At 34.6% G+C, this 26,540-nt stretch overlaps 4 protein-coding genes and 1 long non-coding RNA gene across 14 annotated transcripts in view; 3 read left to right on the top strand and 2 right to left on the bottom strand.

The window, feature by feature from the left end:
* LOC109537934 (uncharacterized protein DDB_G0271670) lies at nt 1-9,535 on the bottom strand. 6 transcript variants are annotated; one of them, XM_019904909.2, is made up of 7 exons: nt 9,174-9,535; nt 8,628-8,794; nt 8,197-8,564; nt 3,081-3,668; nt 2,740-3,024; nt 1,026-1,187; nt 1-809 (listed from the first exon to the last, which is right to left on the bottom strand). In XM_019904909.2, exons 1-7 carry the CDS (start codon nt 9,182-9,184, stop codon nt 417-419), a joined length of 1,974 nt encoding a protein of 657 aa, XP_019760468.2. In that variant the 5' UTR covers nt 9,185-9,535; the 3' UTR covers nt 1-416. The 6 variants fall into 6 exon arrangements, with proteins under 6 accessions (XP_019760468.2, XP_019760472.2, XP_019760471.2 ...); XM_019904913.2 differs by having other exon boundaries at nt 9,134-9,222; XM_019904912.2 differs by having other exon boundaries at nt 9,108-9,194.
* On the top strand, nt 9,211-9,893 carry LOC125502471. Its single transcript, XR_007280224.1, has 3 exons — nt 9,211-9,301; nt 9,366-9,629; nt 9,733-9,893. It is a non-coding gene; the product is annotated as an uncharacterized LOC125502471 (long non-coding RNA).
* A 721-nt stretch (nt 9,894-10,614) lies between these two features.
* Nucleotides 10,615-15,029, top strand: LOC109537935 (inosine-5'-monophosphate dehydrogenase). Of its 5 annotated transcripts, none has more exons than XM_019904919.2 (9): nt 10,615-10,756; nt 12,114-12,251; nt 12,306-12,354; nt 12,411-12,512; nt 12,595-13,258; nt 13,404-13,643; nt 13,696-13,852; nt 13,909-14,052; nt 14,105-15,029. In XM_019904919.2, exons 2-9 carry the CDS (start codon nt 12,127-12,129, stop codon nt 14,208-14,210), a joined length of 1,587 nt encoding a protein of 528 aa, XP_019760478.1. In that variant the 5' UTR covers nt 10,615-10,756; nt 12,114-12,126; the 3' UTR covers nt 14,211-15,029. The 5 variants fall into 5 exon arrangements, with proteins under 5 accessions (XP_019760478.1, XP_048516588.1, XP_019760475.1 ...); XM_048660631.1 differs by having other exon boundaries at nt 10,747-10,923; XM_019904916.2 differs by lacking the exon at nt 10,615-10,756 and adding an exon at nt 10,763-10,975.
* Nucleotides 15,030-16,197: 1,168 nt separating this feature from the next.
* On the top strand, nt 16,198-22,199 carry LOC109537989. Its single transcript, XM_019905006.2, has 4 exons — nt 16,198-16,547; nt 18,058-18,189; nt 19,206-19,373; nt 21,446-22,199. The coding sequence occupies exons 1-4, from the start codon at nt 16,430-16,432 to the stop codon at nt 21,511-21,513; spliced, it is 486 nt and encodes a 161-aa protein (XP_019760565.1). The 5' UTR covers nt 16,198-16,429; the 3' UTR covers nt 21,514-22,199.
* A 1,670-nt stretch (nt 22,200-23,869) lies between these two features.
* Nucleotides 23,870-26,540, bottom strand: part of LOC109537916 (leishmanolysin-like peptidase) — a gene marked incomplete in the record, with an annotated part of 11,463 nt that continues 8,792 nt past the window's right edge. The window contains 4 exon segments of the mRNA XM_048660629.1: nt 23,870-24,563; nt 24,661-24,780; nt 24,848-25,014; nt 26,028-26,187. Coding sequence (XP_048516586.1) covers nt 24,408-24,563; nt 24,661-24,780; nt 24,848-25,014; nt 26,028-26,187 — 603 coding nt within the window.

The following is a 26,540-nucleotide window of genomic DNA, read 5'->3' as shown; positions in this document are numbered from 1 at the left end:
AACTGTAGAAATATATCATGTAAAAACTTCTAATGGGTAACTACAGAATTAAACTATTTGTTGGAAACTAAAAATATCACGTTTGCACAATTGCTGCAAAAATTTAGCATCCCAGCATGAGAGATTACATATAATTATTGGATCATCTCGGCAAAGTATTTTTCATCAATTCAAACAATTATAGTTCTATCCATAGCAAATCAATGCCTGTTTTACTTAAGTCAACATTTATATAATTACGTGCACATTTTGTTTGAGACAGTCAGAATACATTCAGAACACTATATTTAATAGTAAACTTCAAGCCCAGTATTGTTGGTAGCTACCATTAATTCAGATACAGTCTTGGTATGTTACTTGGCAGCCCATAACAACGAGATTGTTTACAAACTGTAGTTCCCACCAAAATAGCCAAATTAAAAGTTATGTTTTTTTATTAAACTAATGATAAATTTATGCTGCGAAGAGCTATTTTCCACAGAGAACTTTTGGGCTTCAACAGCCTGACTGACATCAGCATGTAAAATAAAGCCATTTACATCTGGAACTATTCCTTTGCTATTACCATTTATTACCGATAATAAATCGTTTCGCTGATCTTCAATTAGAGGATTGGATAACAAGATAGCACCTCCTAGTCTTCGTGCTCCAAAATTTGGAAAAACTGTTGGCTTAGGGTGCGACTTATACATTCGAATAGCTCTGGTGTGTGTGCTAGAAACTGGCAAGACCATCCGCTTCCTAATTGGTGGATTTGACGCAGACTGTGGTGACTCCAACGACATTATATTATTACCGATTTCCAAAAGCTGCAAACATTATTACCATCTACCATATACCAAAACAAAAATCACGTCTAAAAATAATTTAAGAAGACCAAGCTCTTGAATATCAGAAATTGGTGATTTTCGCAACGTTTCTGTAAACGAAAAAAGTTTTTCCCATTACGTCCCAAGCACAATCGAGCCTTGTGGTTGAAATAGAGCTAATTCGGTGATTTTTACATACAATAGTTGAAATCTTACCTGCACTGAACTAACAACAGACACAGGACTTGCTGGCATAATAAGCACGGGGTCAGTTCCAACTGGATTATCTTGAGTATTTTCTAAGTTTTTTGTATGAGCTATGTATCCATTAGTCACACCTTTAGCAGATTCTTTTTCTTCTTTTCCAGAGCTTAACTTCTATACAAATCAGATAAAACATCTTTCAGCCCAAAAAATGGCAGACTATTTTTGAAAACCACATTTGCTGGAGAATTATTGCCGAATGACTTCAAAATCAATTGAGGCCCCACAGGAAAAATACTTGTAACTCTTTAAAAACGTAAACTTGCAATATCGTTATCAACCAGTATGCTCTCTCTCTACCATTTTTCTCTTCTGAATCGAAGGCCTTATTTAAGCCTTATTTACCTATTATCAAGTCCAAATAAATGTATGTAAAGTTAGCGGTTTTCACTTAGGAAAAAGTATCTGATATTTAACGATTTGCTTAAAATCCCCAAAAATTTTCATTTCAAAAATGTGAATCAAATTAGCTCGCATTGATGAACTTGTCATCAAAAAATCATTAATTAAAAGAAGTCCAGGGTGGGCCCGCTTTATTGAAGACTTTTCGGAACAAATTGCAATTATCTGAAAAACGGTTGATTAAATTCTTTTAGATCAAGATTATATTTTCGTCCGATCATGTGAAGATATACTGGGCGTACTATTTAAAATAAATGACAAATTTCAGTCGAAAGCAATTTAATTTTAAACGAAAAGTTTCGAACATCCAGTATAAATTTACATAAAATCATCCTAAGAAATTTTTAAAATGGTTTCACACCACAGTTAATAAATTCTCTCCATTTGCGGAGGAAACAAAGCTGACAAACGCCCGTGCTCCAAGAGGCTCGTTTGATCTTTGGCGGCAAAAAATGTTTTAGTTGGGGAGACTCACGATGGCAGTAGTTGAAGTCCATATTGCGATTTTAATTTTTAATTATTAAAAATTGGAATTTGAATTCGACAAAAATTCAATTTTTATTTGGGCTAATAGATACCATAGAGTAAAAATCTCCCGATTAAAAATTAAATTTTTCCACAATTTAAAAGAGTCTTTTTTCTATACTTTAATCGAACTGGTGACTTTTCAGACTGTTAGACGGTTGATAAAAATAATTTGTATTTCTCCGTGACGTTTCGCAAGCCACTCGTGCCTGCGTACGAGGACACCAAAATGTTTCTCCCGACCGCCCAAAAGCCCGCAAACTCACCAGTTTCGCGCAATTATCGCGCAAACTCTTTTGCATTTGCGTTGGAAACTCGTGAGGTTTTCGGCCTTACAGGTTGTCGTGAAAATACATTTATTTCTGACGTTGTAAGTACGAGTGGCGTGCATCTTCAGGGGCAGTTTGCTCAAGGCATCAACCACCTCTTTTATCAACTTTAGCCAGTGGTGCTAGCGAAACGTCAGGAATGAAATATTTTCCACTGCGCCCTAAAAGCCCAAAAAACTCAGTTGTCGAAAGTCTCGAATAATGTGAGCCACCCTGTACATATAAATACCTCCCACTCGGGTTAGTCAATATGGAAACTATTCATAAAAAACCAAAAAGAAAAGTTTTAGCAAATTAACTAACTGTTCTGTGCTTGAGCACCAATGTAGAAATTACTTGAAAATAAATAAAATTTACTTTCACAGATCAAACATTTGAATAAATAAATAAGAAATCAAAATTGAACTTACCTTTGATAGTACAGAGGTAGTTGAATGTCTCGACTGATGATTTGAAAACTTGGGCACCAGATGTACAAAGGAATTAGTGTCTGAAGCATTAGTGCTTACAAGTTGGCCCGCAATGGGAACGTAAGTGATATTTGCAGCTAGTATATCTTTTGCTTCCCCGTTTGGGGACGAATAGGAACAAGTAGGTGTTGTGTGCTTCATATCGTTCTCTTTCGCGGCCTTCTTTTCAGGACTCATTTGATGAATGTCTTTACTGCGTCCAGACACCTGTTTGCGAAGTTGAAGCTGTAAACATATGAATTAATAACATAAAATGAGGCGCTACGAGTAAAAATACGAACCCTGTGGTTAGAAGAAGTCACTGATCTCACACCCGTGCTTCTACTGTGCTCAGAAGATCCACAGTGCAGCTCAGCGTCGTAATCCTTTGGCAAACTTTTGGAACTGCTAGATGAACTACTGCTGCTGCTGGATGTAGAACCAGCGCTGTTGCTACTGCTACTGCTGCTACTGCTTCGTTTCGAAGAATCGGAAGAAGATTTCCGGTGCCTGCTAGAGCTGCTTGATGAACGGTGATGATGATAATGATGTGAAGAGGAACTTGGAGGCAGTGTGTCCATTGGCGTTGACTTCACCGAGGTCGCAACTACTGTAACAGCTAGTTTTCCAGAACGGAATACATCATCTGAGTTATGACTAGGTGACGACTTCGAACTATGGTGCCTGGACGACGAGCTACTCGGATTATGATGGCTTGAGGACATTTTAGATGACACTTTACTATCTGACTTGTCGCTCGAGGTAGTTAAATGTCGTGTACTTCCAGACGTAGTTACTGATCCCGATTTAGATGTTTTAGTAGTATACAAGAAGGTTTTGCTCTGACGAATCGGCTTCCGAACCTTCTTGAGCGGCGGAGTGTAAGGTCTCTGCAATATAATATTAATGCAATAAGCAACGAAAACTTTAGTAACACAAAACACAATTGTTCAATGATAGATTATTGACGGCAGATCAATAAACAGGTACTAAATACTTAACAAAGTATAGACAATGTTTTTAGAGTTCACAGTTAGTTTAAGCACCTCCAAACAGAATACGAATATAATAGTTTAAACAGCTGCTTCGGGGTCTTCGCCAGATCGGTTATAGTCAAACGCAAAGCAAAAGAGTCAGAGAGCTCTTCTAATTGACGTAAATTGCGGAAAAGTTGGATTAGAGCTTCAAAGCAACTAAAACATGCTCTAGCGATGGGTGGTGAATGCGCAAAGGTTTGGAAATACCTTTACAACGCGTAACTGCAGAAACGCGCTTCGAATGAATTAAGATAATCAACTGCTGTCGATTTAGTGGTTTTTTGACGAGCGATAAATAGTTTTTCCCTTGCGGGCTTGGGCGAGTTTTAACAACAGTGCACATATAATTTACTTAAGGAGGTCAATAAAAAATTATTAATTATACAAAATGCAAATTTGGACAATTTTAAAGCAAACAAGGAAAATATACGTAACACACATTGCAAAAAAATAATTGTTAAATAATTGAATGATTTAAATCTTAGGACCAGAAGCAATTTATATAATTATTAAACCGGGCCAAACAACCGACAAAAATTGCAAATTAAGCTCGAATAAATCGTCTGCGAAACTTTTGAAATAGGTAGGACTCTTCTTTTCAAACCAAACATCAAAAAAATCCAAAGCCATGCATAGGGAACCTAATTTACTAAATCATGCAGTTGCTAAACCATATTGAATTATAAAATTAGGTTGCGTGGTAATGTGGTGAAAGTCAAAACTACACTTAAACAGTTTATATAAGGGCAAACCCTCAAGCCCTGTTAAATATTGTTTTTTAAATTTTAATACACTAGCTAGTGAGTAACAATAATACAAAATGCAATCTTACAATATTGCTAAATGAAATACAGAAATATTAAAAAACATATGTATGAAACATTGCAAAATAAGCTTAGAAATAATCTCAAGCCAAACATAGACAAATTGACAACACAGTGCAAAGCTTTTATTAATTTCAATTTAATCTAATAGGTCGTATAATAAATATAACCAATAACAATTGCTAAACAATGCTAACAAATTTTGAAATTAAATTCCAATTTAAAAAACCACAGTAAAAAATCGACAATCTGAAAGCTTAGCATTCAAAACCAAATGCCCTGCTTGATAGAGCTGTTAAACCATATAAGATTGTAATCGTAGTAATGTGCTACAAGTAAAGCTATAATCAAATGATACACAGACAAACATAATTTAAGGTCCTTTTTGACGGTCAGTTCGGTTTCAGTTTTAGTAGAGTTATGAGTTATCTGTATGTCTAAACACAAAAAAATAACGAGAAAACTGAAACTGATACGGAGCTGTGGCTCGATGGGTTTGCCAACAGTTTGTGTATCAGTTATCAGTTAAGCTGTTGTGCAAAATAAAGCTGTCCGTTCATGTCTCAGTATTCTGAGTAGCCTGGTCAGACGACGACTTCCTAGAGGAGTTTATTGAGCTTTATGAAAAACACCCATGCTTGTGAAAAAAGTACTCGCAGTACCATAACACCCACAAAAGAGAGGCATGTTACAAGGTTTTGTTGAAGAAATTGAAAGAACGTGATGAAAATGCGACGAAAATGCGAAACAGTTTAAGCAAAAATTAATAGCCTGCGTTCAGCTTACAATAAAGAAGTTAACAAAGTTAAGGAGTCGGATAAAAGTGCAGCCGGAGTATACAAACCATCTTTGTGGTTGTATACATCCTGTTAACTTGTTTCGGTTCCTTAATGACCAAAAAGATGTTCACCATTAAATGTCTGGTCCATTTGCTTCTTTTCTTCCTTGGTTTCTTTAATTCTAAGGCCAACGCTATCGCAATTAGGCATTCTACATCCATGGCGACTGCACTGTGCACGACAATAATTAAACCTCAACTGAGAAACTGTCGAAATACCCGTTATTTTTCAACTGAACTGAAACTGAAGCTGAACGTAAAACTGAACTGACCGTCTAAAAGGACCTTTAATGCTAAACTATCACAGCTGGTTATTTGACTGCTAGCCCGTTGGCTGTTTTAAACTTGATCAAAAAATGTACAATTAAGCTTGATGCCCAATGAGAATCTAATAAGCGGAAATACAATTGTAAACTTTAGTTTTGTCCTTACCAAACTGGGTATCATAAATTAATGTCATATAATTTTCTCTGAACTGAAAGACATTTAAATGCTTGAAATATTTTGAAAATCAAATGTTCCAATAAAATGAAGATTCAATTACCAATATTTTTCTATTCTGGGATAAAAAAATTAAATTTACCATAAGCTTGGCTATTCATTTGAAAAAGGCACAACTTATAGCACTTTGCTCATTTTCAGAGCTATAGGTATGACTGAGAATAAGGAAAATTTATAACAAACTGTTTTGGTCAAATTTGGAAACAAATACAATAGCAACAAGAAATTATCCGATATACAGAACATTTAGATCGTTTAATAGTTTTAAAGGATTTTATTTCAATAAAAAATCAATTTTATAATTAAAATTGCTGGGTGTGTTACCTGTACAATCAAATAATAATTCGCATGGATAAGGAATACTAGACTTAAAATCAATGTAACTTGAAAACTGCAGTCTGTATTGACATTATCAAAACCCCCTTTCGCTTAAGAAGGATAACAAAATACCCATTAAATGCTTATTAAAGTAACGTACATTGTACTGAAATAGGCCAGTCATGCTATTTGGAAAGCGTTAATAAAGTGCCCTGAAGCCTTTGCAAATTGCCGTCAAACTTATAGCAGACGTTAATAAATGATTCCAAAAAACGATTCGATCAGATTGTGACATTTTTTTTCAATTAAAAATCACCTATAACTCACATGCCCCTGTATATATATCAACATACTAGTTCTATACTATGTGCAACTAGTTTCATGCATTTCTTATAGGTAGTATCACTCCATCTTTGCCATTAACCTAAAGCCCACCTTGTGCATTATACAGGCTGGTTTTAATTAATATAATAAAGTACAAGAAAATGTTTCAGATAGCGAGCAGAATATTGTAAATTTAAGCTTTTCAAACATTTTTTTGCTTTTCAACATTACTTTGGTTTTGTACAAAAGTACTTGATTCCTAAATTTTTGCATAAAAAATTATATTTAAGCGTTTTATTCAAAACCATTCAGACAAAAATAATGTTGCAATAGTTTATTCCAAAAAAAGCACTGAATGTGAAAAATTTCTGAATTGAACTATTTTAGCCAAGAAGCATGTGTGCATCCTTGTCCTTGCCTATTGAACTCAAATAATCCTAGGCAAAGGTAGTTAATGTTCAGCTCATATTATGTAGTGTTTAAACATAGTAAAATGATGTATTGTAATTATGGGAATAATTCCCGGTTAATTATTTGATGTAGTATCCCTAGGAGTATTTGCGTGCAGATATTTGAGCATTTGCTAGCTTTCGCTAACATATTTTCCACACAAAAGGGAGGATTTTTATCAGGTGATAATTCAACCATTGATACCAACCATATAAATCCATTGCTCAAAAAAAAGTTGAAATTATAAATAAATTGTATGAGTTTCAGTTTTCTTGAGGCATAATTGGTGTGCTTTATACCAACAATGCAGAAAATAATATTGGTTTTCCTTTTAATGTGTCTGGCCTTTATTATTCGATCAACATTTTTATGTTGATATAAATGAAAAAAGTCTGATTCGCACACAATAATCATGTCGAGACACTGTAAAAAATGTTAAACATGATAACACTACTTTCAATGCCAACTGTTGTTTTATGATTAAGCCGTAAAGAATTGAGATTTATTGATTTAGTGTTGATAAATATGCTATTGATTAATAAACAAAACATATGCCGCTAAATAAATGGCATCCTTTTTAGATTGAGATTTTTCAGACTTCAGACAGAGTAATCGCAAATCGGGTTTTTCTACTTTCTTATCTTGTTGCGACCCTCACTTTTTCTTTTTATGTGTTTTTGCAACACCCTTAATATGTGTTAAAAGAACATTTCAAATTTAAAGTTGGCATTTCGAGAAATTTTAAGTTATAAAAAAGTCTGCTCTATAGCATACTGCATAGTCACCGAAACTAATCACTAACTTGTCTCATGTTTCCTTATAAAAATACAATACTTGAGTTCTAAAAGTATTTTACTAATTCTCTAAATTTTTTGAATTTGAATGTGCATGATCGATAGTTTGATAAAAAATAAGCATAAATGGAAAAACCATTAATAGGTATATAAATGTAAGCTTTCGTGCTAAATGAGTTGTTCATTTAATGTAGGGTAAATTACAGATTGTGAGTTGAGGTGATGTTTTCCAGAGGAAGCATTAAATGAGCATCTCACGTAGAGTAATAGATATAATGCAAATAGTTAAAATTAAATGAGCTATCGTTAAAAGGACACCGAAGGAAGTTTACCTTAAATTCGAAGTCTTTTACTGGTTCTTTTAGCAAACTGGATGGGCTGGGTAGAACAGGACTAGTGCTATTTGATGAATGAGAACTAGGACTACCATTTGAACTTAGACTCTTGCTGTTTCCGTTTTTGCTTTTCACTTTCTTTTTTAGCAGCACCGAATGGGGTGCATGGGATTTTGTACAATTTCTATGTGTTAAAGTGTCAAGTGGATTAAAAACCCTGCTACAGTTTCTGCAAGTGCTGTATAGTCTTTGTTCTCGGGCTGGAATCATGCCATATAACATTACGTCTTGTCTAGGAAGAAATTTAACAGCAGAGTCTGAACATCTTGCTTCTTCAGGAACTTTAATTCCAGGTAGTTCATCTTCTGCAAGTGTTATGTTTCAGCATTTTCCATGCAAAAGCTAATAAATAAAGTGTATATGGTTACCTGAGTGTAATTTTTTGGTCAGTCGTTTAATAAGATCCCATTTTTTATTTTTTGTGATGTAAGAGCCCTTTTTGTTGTAGCTCAGGATGTAGGAATTTCTCTGAAGGTGCTTACAATACCAGTCCATCCTTGCTCTGGGTCGAGTAGTCTTAGCCATGCAGCTATGCCTAAACAGGATAACAAACAAATTGAGAAAAACAACAATACAACATTCGGGAAACGCAAATAAGATCGACTAACCTTAATTAAACTAGTTCAGCACTACTAAACATAAAATCCACAAACCATTTTAGTGTGCAGTTAGATTAATGAATTTATTGAATGTTGAACTAAGGGATGCAAGTTTTAAAAGGCAACTGTTCATTTTATTTTACATACATTTCTGGTCGAGCCTTTAGCTACTCCAAAACTAAACACTGTTTAATTGTTATAAAAAAAGTCGAGTAAATCGAATTTAATGCAGTTATATTTAACAAGTACCTTTTTTTCTGAAAAACTACGTTTACCTTACTATAAAAACTGAACTATGACTGAACTGAACTGTACCCTGTTTTCATTCTACTTCTGGACACCAATCCTAACCTTGCAGCCGAATGGTTAGAAAACAACTGACTTGCTTGTTCTGCAAAATGCAAGAAATTGATAACACCTGAACTTGATACGATTCAATTAAGGTAAATTGAATATCTTAAGGAACGAAGGTTTTTCTTCATGTCACACTTCATTACTTTATACCAGGTAGTTAGCAGTATGGATTTTTATGACATGCACAAAAACAATGAAGACGAATATGGGATACAGTAAAATATATAAATTTATTATTTAAAAAGTTAACAAGACTATTCGGCTTCTAGACATCCATGTAATAATTAAAAAGGAACGGAAATGTTGACAAAAATATATGTGACAGGACTTGACGTCACGGGACTGCCGTGTCGTGCGTCGTGGTGGGGAGCCACCATATGATTCTTTCCAATCAAACTCTTATGGTCAAGGGACGATGTAAATTGGATTTTAAATAAATTTATCGCAAAAATAAACCAAAATTATTCTTATCAATTGTTACACATAGTTAAAAAGTCTCTATCAAGACTATTTGTTTTAGATCAAAATCCATAAGCTGCTCAAGATCATGCGCGCAATTGCGCAATAAGATTTTTCAATAAACCAGAGCCAAGGGCAGATATTCGCCACTTTTTCCCGTTACCGCCCAAACTACCCACCATACAGTATGAATCTTTAAATGGAAATAAATTCAGGAAATTAGACAGGTTTTCCTTTTCCCAGTCACGTGGATTAGCATTCTAAAGTCCGCTCTTTTTGATGCAATGGTGGCAATTTAATAGTTTTTTTAGGGTAAATCTAGCCAGAAATTTAAAAATACATCAACTAATATATAATGTTTCTTTACTAAATGTTATAGGTACTAACTGACGAAAGCCTAAACTATTTTTTCTTCATAGCTGGTTGCAGCACCAAGCAAACCACCTCTGAAAATGCATGTTACTGGTGCTTGCGAAACGTCAGACAGAATTAATTTTCAACGACGGTCTAAAAAGACGAAAACCTCACTAGTTAAAATGTATCACGGTCTACAGAGGAATGATGTTGCTTGAAGAATGTACGAATAAATAACCAGCTCCGTCCTTTAAATATATATACATATGTAATTTCCCTACAGTAATTTATCTCGTTGTAGAGGCCAGAGACCGATTTCTTTGTAGAAAAACAGGACGGAGAACTATCCTACATCATTGACCATATGGAGATTACAGCTAGGGATTTAAAACAAGAAATTAGTCTTGTTAGAATTAAAGAAATTAACGAGATTTATTCGCGGACCGTTTGCTGATCATGGATATTTCAGACATATTTGCGATTTTCAGCGCCATCTCTGGAAAGTGCAAATATAAGATGCAAACTGCGCCCCCGTGAGGAGAAACCTTTGACAGATCCCAATTAAAGTGAAAGTGACCTTTGAAATTAAACATAATTTATAAAAAGCCATTTTACACTTTTCAATATCAACATCAACATTGATCCAAAAAGGGGGAGACTGAAAAGTATTGACCTCTCTTTTTTTCCACTGGCAAAGGAGCAAGATAAAGCAATATAAGCCGGGTACTTAGGTAAGTTCTATTAGTTCAATGGTTCAAAAGTGGAGCCCGAATGGCCTTTTGTTGAAATAACCTAACATTTTGCCGGCGATTTACATACGGAAATTAATTTTACGTTTCACGTCGAGGCCACGTTTATGAGAATATCCATAAATCGGTTGTTGATTTATTTTGTGCGGGTAAGATAACCTAACTTGCTCTCCACGTGCGTGCACAGTTTAAACAAACTTGGTAAGGTTTCCTCATGCTTTTGTCTGAAAATGTATTTGTTCTATTTTCATTATTTTCGTTAATTAGTGACGAACTACTGGTCGATTTTTATGGGTTGATTTAGGAAACTCACATGAAGGGTTTCGTGTCTTTTAGCAGTCAGCGTTTATAATCATTATTTAATTAATACACTTGGTAAGTCTTCAACGTAGATTCAGTCGTGTCATTGAGGCTCGAGCTAGTAAGTTCTCTGCATTTACATTAGCTTTTATTTTAGAAAAAGTAAATTTGGATTTGGATTGAGTGTTGCAAAACTAGAAAAACCCGTTGCTTTCACAGTCTAACAGAATCTACAGTCATTTTCTAGTTGGTCTAGTATCTTATAAATAATTCCTCTACCAACAACTTTGTGGTTTTTGTTGTGGAAATGCGGTTTTCGATCACTTTTCACTTGTTGAAATTCACTTCTTTTCATTAAGCTAACAAATTACTCCACTGTCTTCTCTGTTCAAGAAATACTTGTACAGTTTTTCGCAATTTAAGACCGTCGTAGAAAATATTTTTTGCCTGGCGTTTAGCACAAGCAACTTGCGTCTCCAAAGGTGTTTTCGTTGAAAGCTTACACTAACGTCTAGTTTTTGAACTTACACTCTTTGGTGTTTAAAAACATATCTGAAAATGCAAACCTCTCGTGCTTCGCCTAGAAATTTGTTTTTGATTGTCCGAAGATTTTCCATTTCTGATCCTTTACCTATATGAATTGCACGGTGAATTTTCTAAGCCCATTATCTTATCGAAGTGCGCCTGACATCAGTTATAGAACTAACTTTCCTCGCTCGCTTTCACTTTTTTAATCAAAAAACCTCTAAGAAGCAGTAAAAGTTAGAATAAAGCATTTAATAAGCGAACGATTGCGAATACACGAAATATATCGAGGTTTATTTCATTTTTATTAAATAAACCTTGATGAGCCTGTTTTATTAATTCATCTACGAGAATATATATTGCGATTCATTTGGCTATAACACCCCCGGTGCAAGCAATAGAAAGCAAAACGCGTAAAAGACGGAAATGTATAATTTATTACTTCAGTCTGCGAGTGTATGAGCTCGCATATATAAATCGGCTGCATTTCCAATATTAGAACATTTTTCCTCAGACATATCTGAATTATGGGTGACGCAAATCATATCGGTGCTCGTGTGCACTTATCCAATGAATCAGAAACAGAAGATGACCTGCAAGATGGTTTGTCCGCTCAGGGTATGATAGAAAAAGGAAACGGACTCACTTACAAGTATACCGTAATTATAAAATACCTCAACCATATTTTAAATAATGATTTTTTCAGTGATTTTATTATTCTGCCCGGGTATATTGATTTTTCCCCGGACCAAGTGGTACGTGTATTTTTTAAACATTTTGAGTTGGTTGATACAGTATTGCGTTAATTTAGGATCTAAGCAGTCCCCTAACGAAGAAAATTACTTTGAAAGCGCCTCTAGTATCGTCACCTATGGATACTGTTACCGAAGCGGATATGGCCATTGCCATGGCGGTAAATACCGACTTTTTGCACATAAAATTTCAGGAAAACCCACTCGGCTCCTTCGGTGAAATTATATGATTTTTCTATTTAGCTTTGTGGCGGGATTGGAATTATACATCACAACTGCCTCCCATCGTACCAAGCAAACGAAGTACTGAAAGTGAAAAAGTACAAGCACGGTTTCATTCATGATCCTGTAGTGCTCAGTCCCGATAATACAGTATCTGATGTAATTGTTGTTAAAAAAGAGCATGGTTTTTGCGGGATCCCGATCACTGCAGACGGAAAGCTTGGCGGCAAACTCATCGGTATCGTTACTAGTCGCGATATTGATTTCCTAGACGACAAAGATTTGGGAAACACAAAATTGGGAAATATTATGACGAAACTGGATAATCTTGTCACCGCCCAATCTGGAGTAACTTTAACAGAAGCAAACCACATTCTGGAAAAGAGCAAAAAAGGAAAGCTTCCGATTGTAAATGCACAAGGCAACTTGATAGCGTTGATGGCTCGCACGGATTTAAAAAAAGCGAAAAGCTATCCACTTTCCTCAAAAGACGACAACAAACAACTAATTGTGGGTGCTGCCATTGGCACGAGAGAGGAAGACAAACAACGTCTAGCTCTTCTCGCTCAAGCAGGAGTCGATGTAGTTATTCTTGATTCATCCCAAGGAAACTCGATATATCAAGTGGAAATGATCAAGTTCATCAAGAATAAATACCCCAATTTGCAAGTAGTGGCTGGAAATGGTAAGCAATTTATTTATTTAGTTGTTTGCGACGTCAAAACGTCGCCTAAAGCTTAAAACTATTACCTTAGGTACACATCACGGAATGTGAGATTATATAATTTCCGCATTATATTAATTGTTGTACATTTAAATTTTGTGTTTAGTGGTAACAAAACGGCAAGCAAAAACATTAATTGATGCTGGAGCCGACGCTCTAAGAGTTGGGATGGGTAGTGGCAGCATATGCATAACTCAGGAAGTAATGGCAGTTGGTCGTCCACAAGCTACAGCTGTCTACAAAGTGTCTGAATATGCAAGACGATTTGGTGTGCCGGTGATTGCAGATGGAGGCATTCAGTCCATTGGACATATCATTAAAGGTCTATCACTTGGTGCATCAACGGGTAATTCAACAAACCCAAACCATTTTTTCCCGTAATTTACGATTAATTTCAGTAATGATGGGTTCCCTGTTGGCCGGAACTTCTGAAGCTCCTGGGGAATATTTCTTCTCAGATGGGGTTCGTCTGAAGAAGTATAGAGGAATGGGCAGTATCGAGGCGATGGATAGGAAGGACGCGATGGGTTCAGCTATGAACCGATATTTCCACAGGTGGCCGATTCTATTGCGGCTTCTGTTTTTATTTATATTAAATATTAATTTTCTAGTGATGTGGATAAATTGAAAGTGGCTCAAGGAGTTAGCGGAAGCATCGTCGATAAGGGATCAGTATTGAGATTCGTACCATATTTGCAGTGCGGCATTAGACATGGATGTCAGGACATTGGGGTAAAGTCGCTGATACAACTAAGGTAAGTCTAATATTTTATAAACAATCCGCAAAAAAACAGGGGAAAATTTTAGGACCAAAATGTATAATGGTGATCTGCGGTTTGAACTTCGGTCTCATTCAGCACAACTGGAAGGGAATGTTCATAGTCTATTTTCATATGAGAAAAGATTATTTTAGGATAGCAATGCATTACTTAAACATTGTGTATTTCCAATATGCTTTTTAGCTCAAGCATTCAATATGTATATCTACCTATAGACATAGACATCACTTAAACAATTTGAATTCCCGGTGTCCTAGTGGGGTTTTGGAAATATTGTTCTTTGTCTGAATAGGTTTAAGCGCTTAGATATAGTAAATGGCCTTAAAGCAAAGGTTATTTTAAGGAAGATTACTTTGTCTAGATTTATTTTTTTTACAAATGACAATTTTTCAATTGAAGATTTTAAATTTTTGTAAAAATATTTTCACATACTCGAGAGAACATTACTAGTCAAATTGACTAGCATTTTAAATAAATCTACTTCGATTAGTACGGAGTACCAATTCCATAATTCTCCGAACTTTTAGTAGATTGTATTTTAACGCATTACAAGAATGGGAACATTTTTAATTCAAGTCATTATTGAATTTTAACTTACCTACTTTTGACTTATATCAGTGTTAAATCTAAGAATACATTTGTAAAATTTAGTACTAATTGTAGCTTTTGTGGGTTGTATATACTTAACAATCATTCTCGCATTTGTTTAGTTACTTCCAAGAGTTTATTCATCATTATTGTGTAGTATTAAGGATATTACACATTATCATGTTTTATTTATGGCTTATTTTGGATGTGCGTTATTTTATAATGCCGAAGTATTTTTGTTCAAAGTAGGAAGAAAGGATCTCAAAATATTTCATAATACTTACTTCTGTAAAAATTCTATTCAAAAGTATTCGAATGATACATTTATTGTACTTAATAAAATGTTAGTGACTGGAAAATAAAAATGTGTTTGAGAACCCAAGTTATAACATGACAAATTAACCATTTGTGGGATGCCTATAGGTATTTCAAGTCGTAGAAAATACAATAAAAACAAAGGAAATGCGTTTTGTTGGTAAGAGCGAAATAAATATACAGGGTGGTCCGGTTTCCGGAGAAAAAATATTGATTTGCTTTGCTAGATTGGAAAATACTTCGTTATGAATAGACAATTGTCGTTTGCTGTGGTAATTTCATTATTCTAAAATACCTCAACGGATGATTCGCATGGAAAAATTGAGTTTTTTTCGTTTAATATCTGTATTATTAATGATTAAACTTAATTCTCTTACAGGCTTATAAATCTTGTAAAAGGTATTTCGACGGGTTTCACAATTCGACCCGATGTTTAATATGGATTAATTGACAACTATTAGATTCTTCGATTTTAGTCTGTTACAGACCCTTCACCATTGTCAAGAATCGGCCCCCCCACCACCGTCAAGCCAAATTCAAACTGGACTGCTCATGAGCATACAACTGATCACCCTGTATATTATGCGTACGTGTATCGGAAAATGTGGACATGCTTTCAAATTCAGATACAGAATGTGTACATAACAAGCCAAGTTCCCATAAAAATGCCTGTATGGTCCTCCATACTAAGATATAGGCGCATAAAAACCTGTTTATAATAAATAACATTTATACTGTATGATATAATTTAATATTATTTCAACATGATAAATATTTATAATCAAGCAAAAAAGCTATATTTATAATATAGCATGTATTAGGCTGTTGCGATCAATAAATCTTGGGAGTTACATTGTTAATATTCAAATATGTACTGTATTTGCCGCATTTGATTCGGAAGTGTAGGTCAGAATAAGCTTGTAAGCACAACGAAATTGACATTTAAAAGCAAACATGCTAAGTTAAATTTAGCCAGGAAATAAGTTGGTTGGCGATAAAACAATTTGCAGATTAGCTTTAGGTCAGCCAACCATCTTTGCAGGTTTTAGTGACGCAATGGTTTGCGTGTTTCTTGTGTTTAGTCCAGTAAAGTTTATCTGCATTTAAAGGGCTCAGAAATTTTCCTATGTTGAATAATAATATACACACGTTGGTATCGAACAATTATCAGTAAAATAATATCAATAATTTGCAATAAACATTAAATTATAATATGTTTAAAAGGCAAACTATATCAATATAAATATGCTGCAAGTCACTATTCCACTTTGTCTGGATTAGAACGGCTAGGCGCCGCAGTGACCACCTTACCTTCTTATCGGCTTCACAATCCAAAGCTAAGAAGTCGTTTTACATTACTCGCGCACTTAAACTGGTGTACGTTTTTGGACGCTCTGTTTTTGAGAGCTTAACGGAAAACGCAAAAAACTGGCTCGTGAATATATTCAAGATGAATGCATTTTACGTGACACTGTCCATTCCTCTTTTATTGGTTCTCGCAGGATTTAATCACGCTCATGGATTAACCACGTTTGGGAAGTCGACACCTAACAATCAACCACCTTCAAGTAAGTCTACATATAAATTTATTTTATTTATTATAGTAGGTAGTCTGTTTTAACAATAAACAATATCTTGCCAAATGAAAGAACATTTTATTGGTTCATCTTAGTGCGCGACTTCTACCACAGCACAAGCAAACTTTTTGATGCGCCCTATATTCTACAGCGAAAAATAAAAAGTGTTCCCCTATAGACATTATTCAACGCATTTTTACATTATTCAGGAGAAAGGGGCCGATTAGACATTTCAAAACGAGATCGATATGTATGTTAGTTCTGTTCAGACATAATGAGACGCAGACTTTCGAAAGTACAGTTGTGTGGCAAATACTTAATAAATAATCGTATTATTAGTACTAGTATTAATTTCAAATTTAGACTTGTAGAGCAAATGTCATAAACATGCAGCGTTATAATCTTGCATCATACTAATATTTTACTGCATTTATCCACGAGTGTTCATTATTAAACTTGATCATCATTATCATTAGTGTTTATTAATCTCACTCGAATGTTTAAAGTTTATCATGATTATTCCCTAGTGCGCATTTGACTATTTCATTTTCAATACCATTAACAAGTACTATGTTTTCAAATCTTATTGAATCACGTTCCCAAGATTGTGGTTGTTGCAGGAGCAGTATTCGACAACCCATTTCAAACATACTTTGCAGCAAGCGCTATACGCTGATCGATTATTTTTTTGCTATGGTGTGCAATAAAAACAAAAATATACCCAAAAAATATCATAAAAATATAATGTTTCATTAAGTTTTTGAATGAATCAAAAACTGCCATTTTCCGATCAGAAGCGATGATCTTGAAGAAGCACTTTTCTTTAGTGGTATTAATTTGTTTTACTTTACGCACGGGCTTTTACCCACACAGTTGTTGTTCATTATATTTTTGACACTTGTCACTGTCATTTTATTTTTAAAGTAACCGACATGCTTTTTTAATGAATTTCATAGGTTTATCGACAAATTTTCATCATTCTTTAGAGTTTATGTACAATTTGTAAATTATAACTTTGTCACAAGTTCAGTCTCAAAGTCGTTTTAATGGCCTATTACGCAAAACACGATCTTTTTAAAGACCGCAAATGTAATGCAAAATATGCAACTTGTACAAACACCATACTGTGAAAATAGCTGCTTCAAGGCTGGAAGTTGAAACCAACATTTGCGGCAACTCTAACTTTTGGTGGGGTACAGAACATTGAAGTTTCAATACTCATTGGTTTACTTGTATACGCTTTTGAAAAATTATAAACGTCAAAACGTGACATTTAAGATATAAAATCGATGTATTTTATTTTTATCTATTCTTATTTATTACAACTTATTATTCGTGTTGTCTTTCATTCAAATAAAAAATATTGTTCGAAACGAGGGCGAAAATCCGTTCTTAGGACTCCTCGATGACACCCTCGATTTCGTCTCTGGTGTCAAACGCCGTCGTCGTTCGACTAATGACATTTTTCGCCCTTGTATCAAAAACTACTATTTTGTTGCAGTGGAGAAGGCTAAAAAGTGCTCTGGTCAATCAACCTGCAGTCTTATAAAGAATACCACATGTATAAAAGGATTTTGTTTATGTGGGGACAATAATCCGCCTGTAAATGCAGAATGTTCGGCTGTATTACAAGGTAAACTGTCATTTCCTATAAGTCAACTCCTTATGAAAATCCCTTTAACATTTTAACTTATTCAGCAGTTTAATGTATTCAATAATCCAACTATCGTTTATACCATGTTTCAGTGACGTATGGTTATCGTATGATTTTTGAAATATTATATGCGCACATCTGGAATAAAAGCTAACAATAGTCTTGACAAACCTTGACAAAGTTAGTTCCCCGGTAGAATTGCCAGATTTTAATGCCGAATATCGAAAACATTATTTTTATGTTTTTATCTGCGATGAAATAATGGACAGAACACATTTTTTGAAAAATTTTTACCGCATTTTGATGGATTACGGGGGATACGCACGCTGCTAGTTCTGTCTGGACCATAGAACAAGACTTAGTCTGGACTACACTCGCGTCTAACGTTAACACAAATATTTTATATGCGCGCATCTTCCCAGCTTGGCACCGGTGAATAGCGCGAAGTTTGAAAATTTACATTTAGCGCCGTGCGTATTTTTGTAAAACAAATTGAAGGATCATATTTAAATAAATCGCATTAAGTTTCCTCAATATTATTGGTAAGAGAGTTTTTAAAGTCCGTGCCAATTTGCCTGCTGCAACAATTCTCAAAATGTGTTGATGGTTTCAAATTCATTTTCAATTCAGATTTAAAATATTTTGGGGTAGCTTTGTATAAAGAAAGTGTTTTTGAGTACCTAACAAAGACAGCGAAGATCTAAAATCTGTGTCGTCTCCTGACATGTCGATAAAATTGGGTTAGCCCGAGAACTTTCACGTATCTTGAACTTTAGCAAATAGTTGTGTCTTGCTGAATGATGATGCTTTCATTAAAAGCTGCAACTGCGGAAATATCGGTTTCGGGAACCATAATTTATTATTACATTAATTCTTCTTTAATTGATTTAATTCAGTGCCAAACGCAGGCAGATACGTAAAAACTGCAAGATAAAAAATTCTTAAATTGAACACCCTGTATAATTCCCGATAAATAAAAGATTTTCTGTTATCAGGTCCGAATCATATTTGTACCAAGCATGAAGATTGTGTCGACAACGCAGATTGCATTCCAGCCAAAGAGGCGAACATTCCAAAAGAAAATCTGCTTTTACTGCAAGATCCTAACGTCAGTATTTGCAAGTGTCAAGAAGGCTATCGAGATACTGGAGCAACATGTGGAGGTATACAAATTTGGATTCTAGAGCAATTTACTAGACTTATTATTGTATCGAAGTTCAAAAGAAATTCCTGGGTTCAAGTCAATTTTATTGTTTACAATTTAAAATATTACAAAAACGTTTCGGTGTTTTTCTCCACCATCATCAGTTTCTCTAAAATATACATTCACAGTCGTTATTTCGTTCGTTTTTGAATAACGACTGTGAATGTATATTTTAGACAAACTGATGAAGGTGGAGAAAAACACCGAAACGTTTTTGTACTATTTTAAATTGTAAACAATAAAATTTACTGGAACCCAGGAATTTCTTTTGAATTAAGTTGAAATACAATCAGGAAAATATACACATTGTATCGAAGAGAATTGACATTAATATTTCATCTTTAATGTGTACCTACGCTGAAAGATTGCAGAACAAAAGCAATCCCAATAAAGCCTTTAAAGAACTTTGAACGACTGTTTGGTCAATTTAACAGTGTTGCAGATCTGCAATTGAGAATAAATCGTGCTGCAGAGTATCGTTATGGAAGTATTCACAGACGTTCCTTGCATTCATTATCTCTTTCTTCTATTCTTTGATATCTTTTGCACAGTAGATAGCGATACTTCCAGATTCACCTTTCACAAATTCACCACCTTTCAGCAAATGGTTTGCAGCCGAGAAAACTTCAACCGATACGAAAATTATGACGTGTAAAAGAATTAGGTCAATTAGTCCGTATATCCATTACCTTACCTCATCTTTAATCGATTTGTAATATCAATTTTAATCACAAGACTTATGCTGCAGATTAACCGACTTTAACTTTTCTTTATATACAGGCTGTCCCGTAAGCTCAAGATCAAAAGGGTACTGCTTTATTCTTTGGATCAAAAGAAGACGATCTGACCTAACAGTTATTAACAAAAAATGTTACTATCTGCTCCTCTGCTATTGATGGTCAAAGTTCTACAAAAAAAATTTCTTTTTTTTTAGATGTGATCTTAATGTTTGACATTAACTGCAAATACGCGTTCACGCAAGTTGTCTTCGCAAAACCCTAATACTTAAGCCACAGCTTAAATATCATATGATATATAAGCTGTGCTTAGACCATGTCGGTCACTTCTTCATTATAAAAGATCATTCGAAACGAATTTGTAATATTGATTGACAATTAATTTATGCCTCGTATCACGATATTACGGCAGTTAATGCCTAACACTGTTAAGTGGCAAGGAAAGAGACATATTTTTTGCGCAAAAACTATGAATGCTGCAAGATTTTACATAGAGCACAAAATTGTGAATAAATGATTAGTGCATCAACCTAAAAAAAATGAGTTGATTTCATCCTCCAACTAAAAAGTTCTGGTAGTTTTTGTATCATGACATTCAAGAATTCACCACTTGGCCAAAACGGCTGAACTCGATTGTTTCATCAAAATATGGGTCTTACATAAGAACAAATTCACAGCGAGTTTCACCAAAATACATCGTACCATTCTCCCGATATTTCAAAAAAGATAATTTTTTTGAAGAACTTTTACCATCAATAGCAGAGCAGTCAGACATTTTTTGTTAATAAAAGTTAGGTCAGATCGTCTTCTTTTGATCCAAAGAATAAAGCAGTACCCTTTTCATCATGAGCTTACGGGGCACCCTGTATAACGTCAACGAAATTGGTGGTCTTGTCTGAAAAAATCACTCTTAATATTTATAAAAATGTAACTCCCTGGGCTTAATTTAATTAGATGTTGAAATAAGTTTCCGAGTTAGTAACGAACAACTATTTTCTGATGTTTCGTAAGAACAAAAGTGGTGTATGCCTTCTTCAGAGACATAGACAGAGAGTAATTGTTTCTGAATTTATGAAATTGTTATAATTATTTGACTTAATTCGCTAATAAGTTGTTTTGATATTTGCAAGTCTGCTTTACAGTTGAGAGTGTTTACTGAGTGAGCACTTTCTGAAGCTTTTCGAACAAAAAATTATGAAACTAAAATTTCATAAGCAAAACCCGCAGTAGAATTGCGATTAATGACTATCCCTCTGGAGTTAATTATTGTGTAATATTGTGTTTTTTTTTGCAGGAAATATACGGCTGAGTACCATTCCATTCCTGCTCTTCGCTTTGGCAATATGTAAACTATTTTATTAAAATCAAGTGACAGTAAATTTCAGAGCTGCTATTGTATTCCGTTAACGCATATTTATTTAGTTACTTTCAGATCTATAACTTATTTACTGCATCGAGCTCCCTTGAACCACTTAAATATGCACTTTATTATAGCATTGTATAATCATTAGTAATAATACCCATGTTAACTTTACTAAGTCACTAGCTGCACAGTGGTTTTTAAAATCACAAAATTTTATTTAAATCAAGATGTCATTGAAAAGCTATACTTGTTTGCTAAAATTTTGAATTTTAGTAAATTGTCGATATTAAATGTGCTCTCGCTTAATTTACTAGTAATATTTTATGCATTTATTACTTACGTTAATAATAGAAATCGCAACATTTTCCTGAAACATTCACAATTCATCCACAGTTTTAATGCTATTGTACCAATAGTACAAGGCTCGGCAAGGCGACTGTCGATCGGAAGAATGTGAGCCTCATTCCCTAACTTTAAGTATGGTTTGTATTCAACAATGCTTGAAATATTTAAGGGGGAAACCTGTATCTTTAAAATTTGTTAACGAAGTTCTGTCATTACATGTTTATAAAATAAAACAACTCAGGTCACCGGTTTTTTGTAACTGACATTTATCAATTAAGAAGTGTTAGTAATTAGCGTGCTGTCCAAGAACGTACAATAAAATTACTTTTGATTAGTTTTACATTTACGTTTTATAATTTTCCAGAAACAGATTGATATAGCAGTTTACCCTAATAACAAATTTGAAACAGTACTAAGAATGACGAGTTGACTATTTCTCTGCGATACATTTACTAAGTTTCGAAGAAAACGAGAAACTGCTCTGAATATAATCAGTTAAACTTTTATAGCGCAACAAGTTAGAAATTTTGTCTGGACGGGTTAGTGGCGGTTGCCTGTTTCTAATAATTTGTAGTAGTAACTACAACTTACTGTCTTGAGTCATTACGATATTTATGAAATTTCGAATTAAAAAAAACCTAGACCCTGGCAGAAATCCGAAATCGTGTCCTGTTCTGAAAAGACGATTTTTCAAGACAAACGTTATCAATGTTTTTTGGGAAAACAGCTTTTTGTAAAGCCCGGAAAACATTTCTAAATGTAACTTTTTGTATGTTACAGAAAAGTCCCACTTTCTGCATAACTCTATTAATGTCGGTTCGATTTGGAAATGTTGAAATTTGTTGAAAAACGTACGATTTTATATAAAAAACTGCATCTCGGAAAAACTTGGAAGTTATGATTGATGAGCCGAAAAGACAATTTTCCAAACAAAATGCTTTGAATTTTTACCTTGATTAAATAATTTTCAAAATAGAACATCAGATTGTTTGTTTCAATTGAATTGAAGAACTGAAATGAAGAAAATTTCAATTTGCCACAGTTTGGAAGAAAATAGGCTCTGAATATTGTCAAGCGTAACTCTCCAATTAAGCCCATAGACTTAAATTTTCAAAGACCTGAAGCGCTGGATGTTCCTGGAAACACGTTCTTTTGCTTCAGGTTTGGCGGCGCACGCAGATATTTTTTTATTAACCGTCTACACCAGACCTAGCTGATGGCGCTTGCGCGTTTCATTGCCATGTTGCCGGATTAATACTGTCTTTCCGAACAAAATTATAACCTCAGGAAAATACATGTTTTTACCATAGATTATTTTTTTTACTTCGGTTTGTTGGTGCATTTCATGTTAATTTCTACATTAGTGTTGCAGATTGTAGACAATTAGTTTTGATTCCCACACTAGGTTTGGATTCTCGGAGTTTCTATCGATATTCATGAATATAAATAAAATCCAAAAGGAAGGACTTCCGTAGAATGCGTATATGTGTAATACAAGACTATTGTAGAAATTAACATAAAATGATGAAACAAAAAAAAAATATAAAATGTCATGAAAAATGTCATGTCATGTCAAATGAAAATAACATAAAATGATGAAACAAACCGATGTAAAAACATGTGTTTCTGAGGTTTTATTTAATTTCGCAAAGGTAGTATCGATCCGGCAACATGGCAATGAAACGCGCAAGCGCGATCAGCCAAGACTGGTGCGGACCGTTAATAAATTATAAAAAATAACAAATTTTTTCTAAAGTTTTTGAAATTTTCGATCAAAAAATAATTTAATAAAAAATTTTAAAAAAACTGCTTAGAAATTTATATGGTTCGGCAAGGATCACACTCAACGTTTTTAACGTGCTATCGGTCAATGGCAAAGTAATGCTAAACTTACGGAAAGCTGGATCGACGCCTGTATATTCCATTTTAAAGGTCTATTTGAAATTTTTGCGTCCTGCTAAACGTGATCATCTTCAGTAACTTGGTGATTACATTATGTGAAGACTCGCCTTAACATAAAACTTTATTTTTAATCTACATCTTTTACAATTTGTTTTACTTCTCACTGTACATTTGTAGCATCTTTATAATGTAATTAGAACTTATCAAAAACATTCAAAGTTAAGTTATAACGCTTGTTAAAAGGATTGATTAAGGATTTATTTATTACTAAGTGCAGCCAGGTGGGAAAACTCAAGTAGAGACCAACTATACCTCCGGCTTCCGCGAGGTTCAAATTTACCATCTATAGTATCAAGCCTTTAATACAAGACTCTTAAATGGAGCATAAAAATAATCAATAATTAACACAGATTCTATCATTTACATATTTTACAAATCTGATTTCAGATTTAATATCTCAAACACTAGCTATTCAAATGTAATTATACTAAAAAATCACATTTAACAACACGATTGCCGTGTATTGTGTTTGGTTTGAGTATGCTTTTTAACATTTAATTACCGTCATATTGAAGATCACTAACAATTTATGGACGAATCATTACGCAATAAAAAAATTGTTGAATCGAATTGTTGCCGGAATGTTTCAAATTAGATTATGGACCAAGGTTAACATAACGAATAAAGGAAAAAACATTTTGGCAACATTAGAATCGCATACGAGATCATCTCTGGGATAGGACGTTGAGGGTGGAGCTTCTTCGCCCATCTTACATTCAATTCCGTGTGCCGCAAATTCCTTCTGCATTACATTGAAATTATATAAATTATTGCTTCACACAAATCGAAATAGTTTTACTTTCATTGCAAAAATCAAAGTGAGTGATACTGCTACTTACAGAACAGAGTTCCTTGCACGGAGGGCAAATAATTCCACCTTTATGCAGCCAACCGTTGCTTACTATTCGTATAGAAATTTCCTGGTTAGCATGGTAGCACTGGTACGAATAATTTCCTACCTAAAAGTACTCCAAATATTAAGAATCTGTAACAGCTTTGCCTTAAAATAAATGAACACAAACGCACCACTATATGCAGTCTTCCATTTTGGCACTTGTATGAGTAGCATCCAGAACCCCAATGCTTCCATTGTCGCACCTGTCTACAAGATTTCTCTTCCCAAATATGTTGAGTGTGTTCAAAACATCTTGAATATTGTCCATACCGTTCTATAGCAAAATTTTTGTCTGGCTCTAGAATAATAAATTTATTTTTAAATATAAATTAAACCATTGAATTCTCAATGACACAGATTAACGCGGTAGCCCATTTTTCAACAATCACGAACACAACCCTTATGGGCCTATTTAGATATTAAATTAGATGAGAACAACGCAACGGACAAGTATTGCAGCAATTAGTAAATGTGAACCCAATGTTTAACTAAAAAGCAAAAGTACGATTTTTCCATTCTAGACCGACTATGGTGGATTTCTGGACAACTGCCTTTGATTTTTAAATTGCAGTGTTTTTTTGGGGAACCTTTGAATAGTGTCGGTTTCAAGATCATTGTGAATATCCGTTACGCACATGCAGGACAGTGCCTGCATTCCCGAGGATTTTATTTTCGGAAGGATTTTTCAAACCCTCACATTTTCCATACCCTCAATTTTCAAACTTACAACAGCAACTATCCACCAGCTAATTGACAATAAGAAAAGTTCACCATTAACCCACAAGATTTTCAAGTAGTTGATGAATTTAAAAAACCTTTTATTATTCGAACGATCAACTTTCTGATAGACTTGATAGAACTTAACATTTAATTCGACGCACCGCTGGGAGGCGGGACGACAGTTTTTCGGGCGGAATTATATGCAATCCTCGAGGTTGCCGCAGACATAGATAAGCCACAGATAAGAAAATTACAGAAGGACTAGACGAAGTGATGAAAATACTCCGGCAGTCAGGCTGCCCCAAACGCACTTCTCGGTGTTAAGATGTGCAGTGGACTGATTCAGGATTGCTGAGATCTATCTCATTTTGTTCTAACAAAGTGGAAAAACAGAAACAAGTAAACCTGGTGTGGATGCCGGCGCAAAGCAGGCCGATGCCCAGATCTTCTGAGAGCCATAAGCGCCAAACCTCAGATAGGTTTAAGCAACAGACAGGTATCAAGCGCTCTAAATGATTGGGCTCTTAGAGATACCACAGAGACGTGGAGAAAGGCGCAAGGGCGATCATTCGGTATGTTATTCATACTTACTTGGGTTGTTTTCGATGAATTGACAATGCGATCCTCTAACAATTACATTATCAGAACTCCAAGTAAATTCTTGGATGTAAGGGCAATAATCAGCAAGTGATACTGAACCTCCATAATAGCCTTCCGTTCCTACTTCTACGTTTGGCAAATTATCGAAATTCTGAAAAGTAGATCCAAATGATACCAAATGTCTATCTAAATATATTTAGTAAGAGTTATCCGTAAAAATGTAAACAATACTGTGAAGGCTTTCTCGGCCGGTCAAATCACATTTAGAAATGTTTTTCGAGCTTTGAAGCCGTAGTCCATGGGAATTTCTTCCTGACGTTTCGTCCACAACTGAGGTGGACATTATCAAAGGCGATGAGGCAGTGGACGAAGTGATCTCCCATGCTTTCCGACTAAGACTGGTTCAACTACCTGTGCGTGGATGTTTAACAGACTTAGCCATTTAAGGCCTTGAGTCTTTTGTGCTGGTACCTCGAGGATACCTGGGTGAGGGTGTTGGGGGGT

This window comes from Dendroctonus ponderosae, unplaced genomic scaffold (assembly GCF_020466585.1).
Source record: "Dendroctonus ponderosae isolate FM_Combo_2020 unplaced genomic scaffold, Dpon_F_20191213v2 Dpon_F_20191213_1, whole genome shotgun sequence".
Classification (NCBI taxonomy): Eukaryota; Metazoa; Arthropoda; class Insecta; order Coleoptera; family Curculionidae; genus Dendroctonus; species Dendroctonus ponderosae.
Note: the sequence above shows the minus strand (reverse complement) of the source record. Positions and strands in the feature narration are given on the sequence as shown.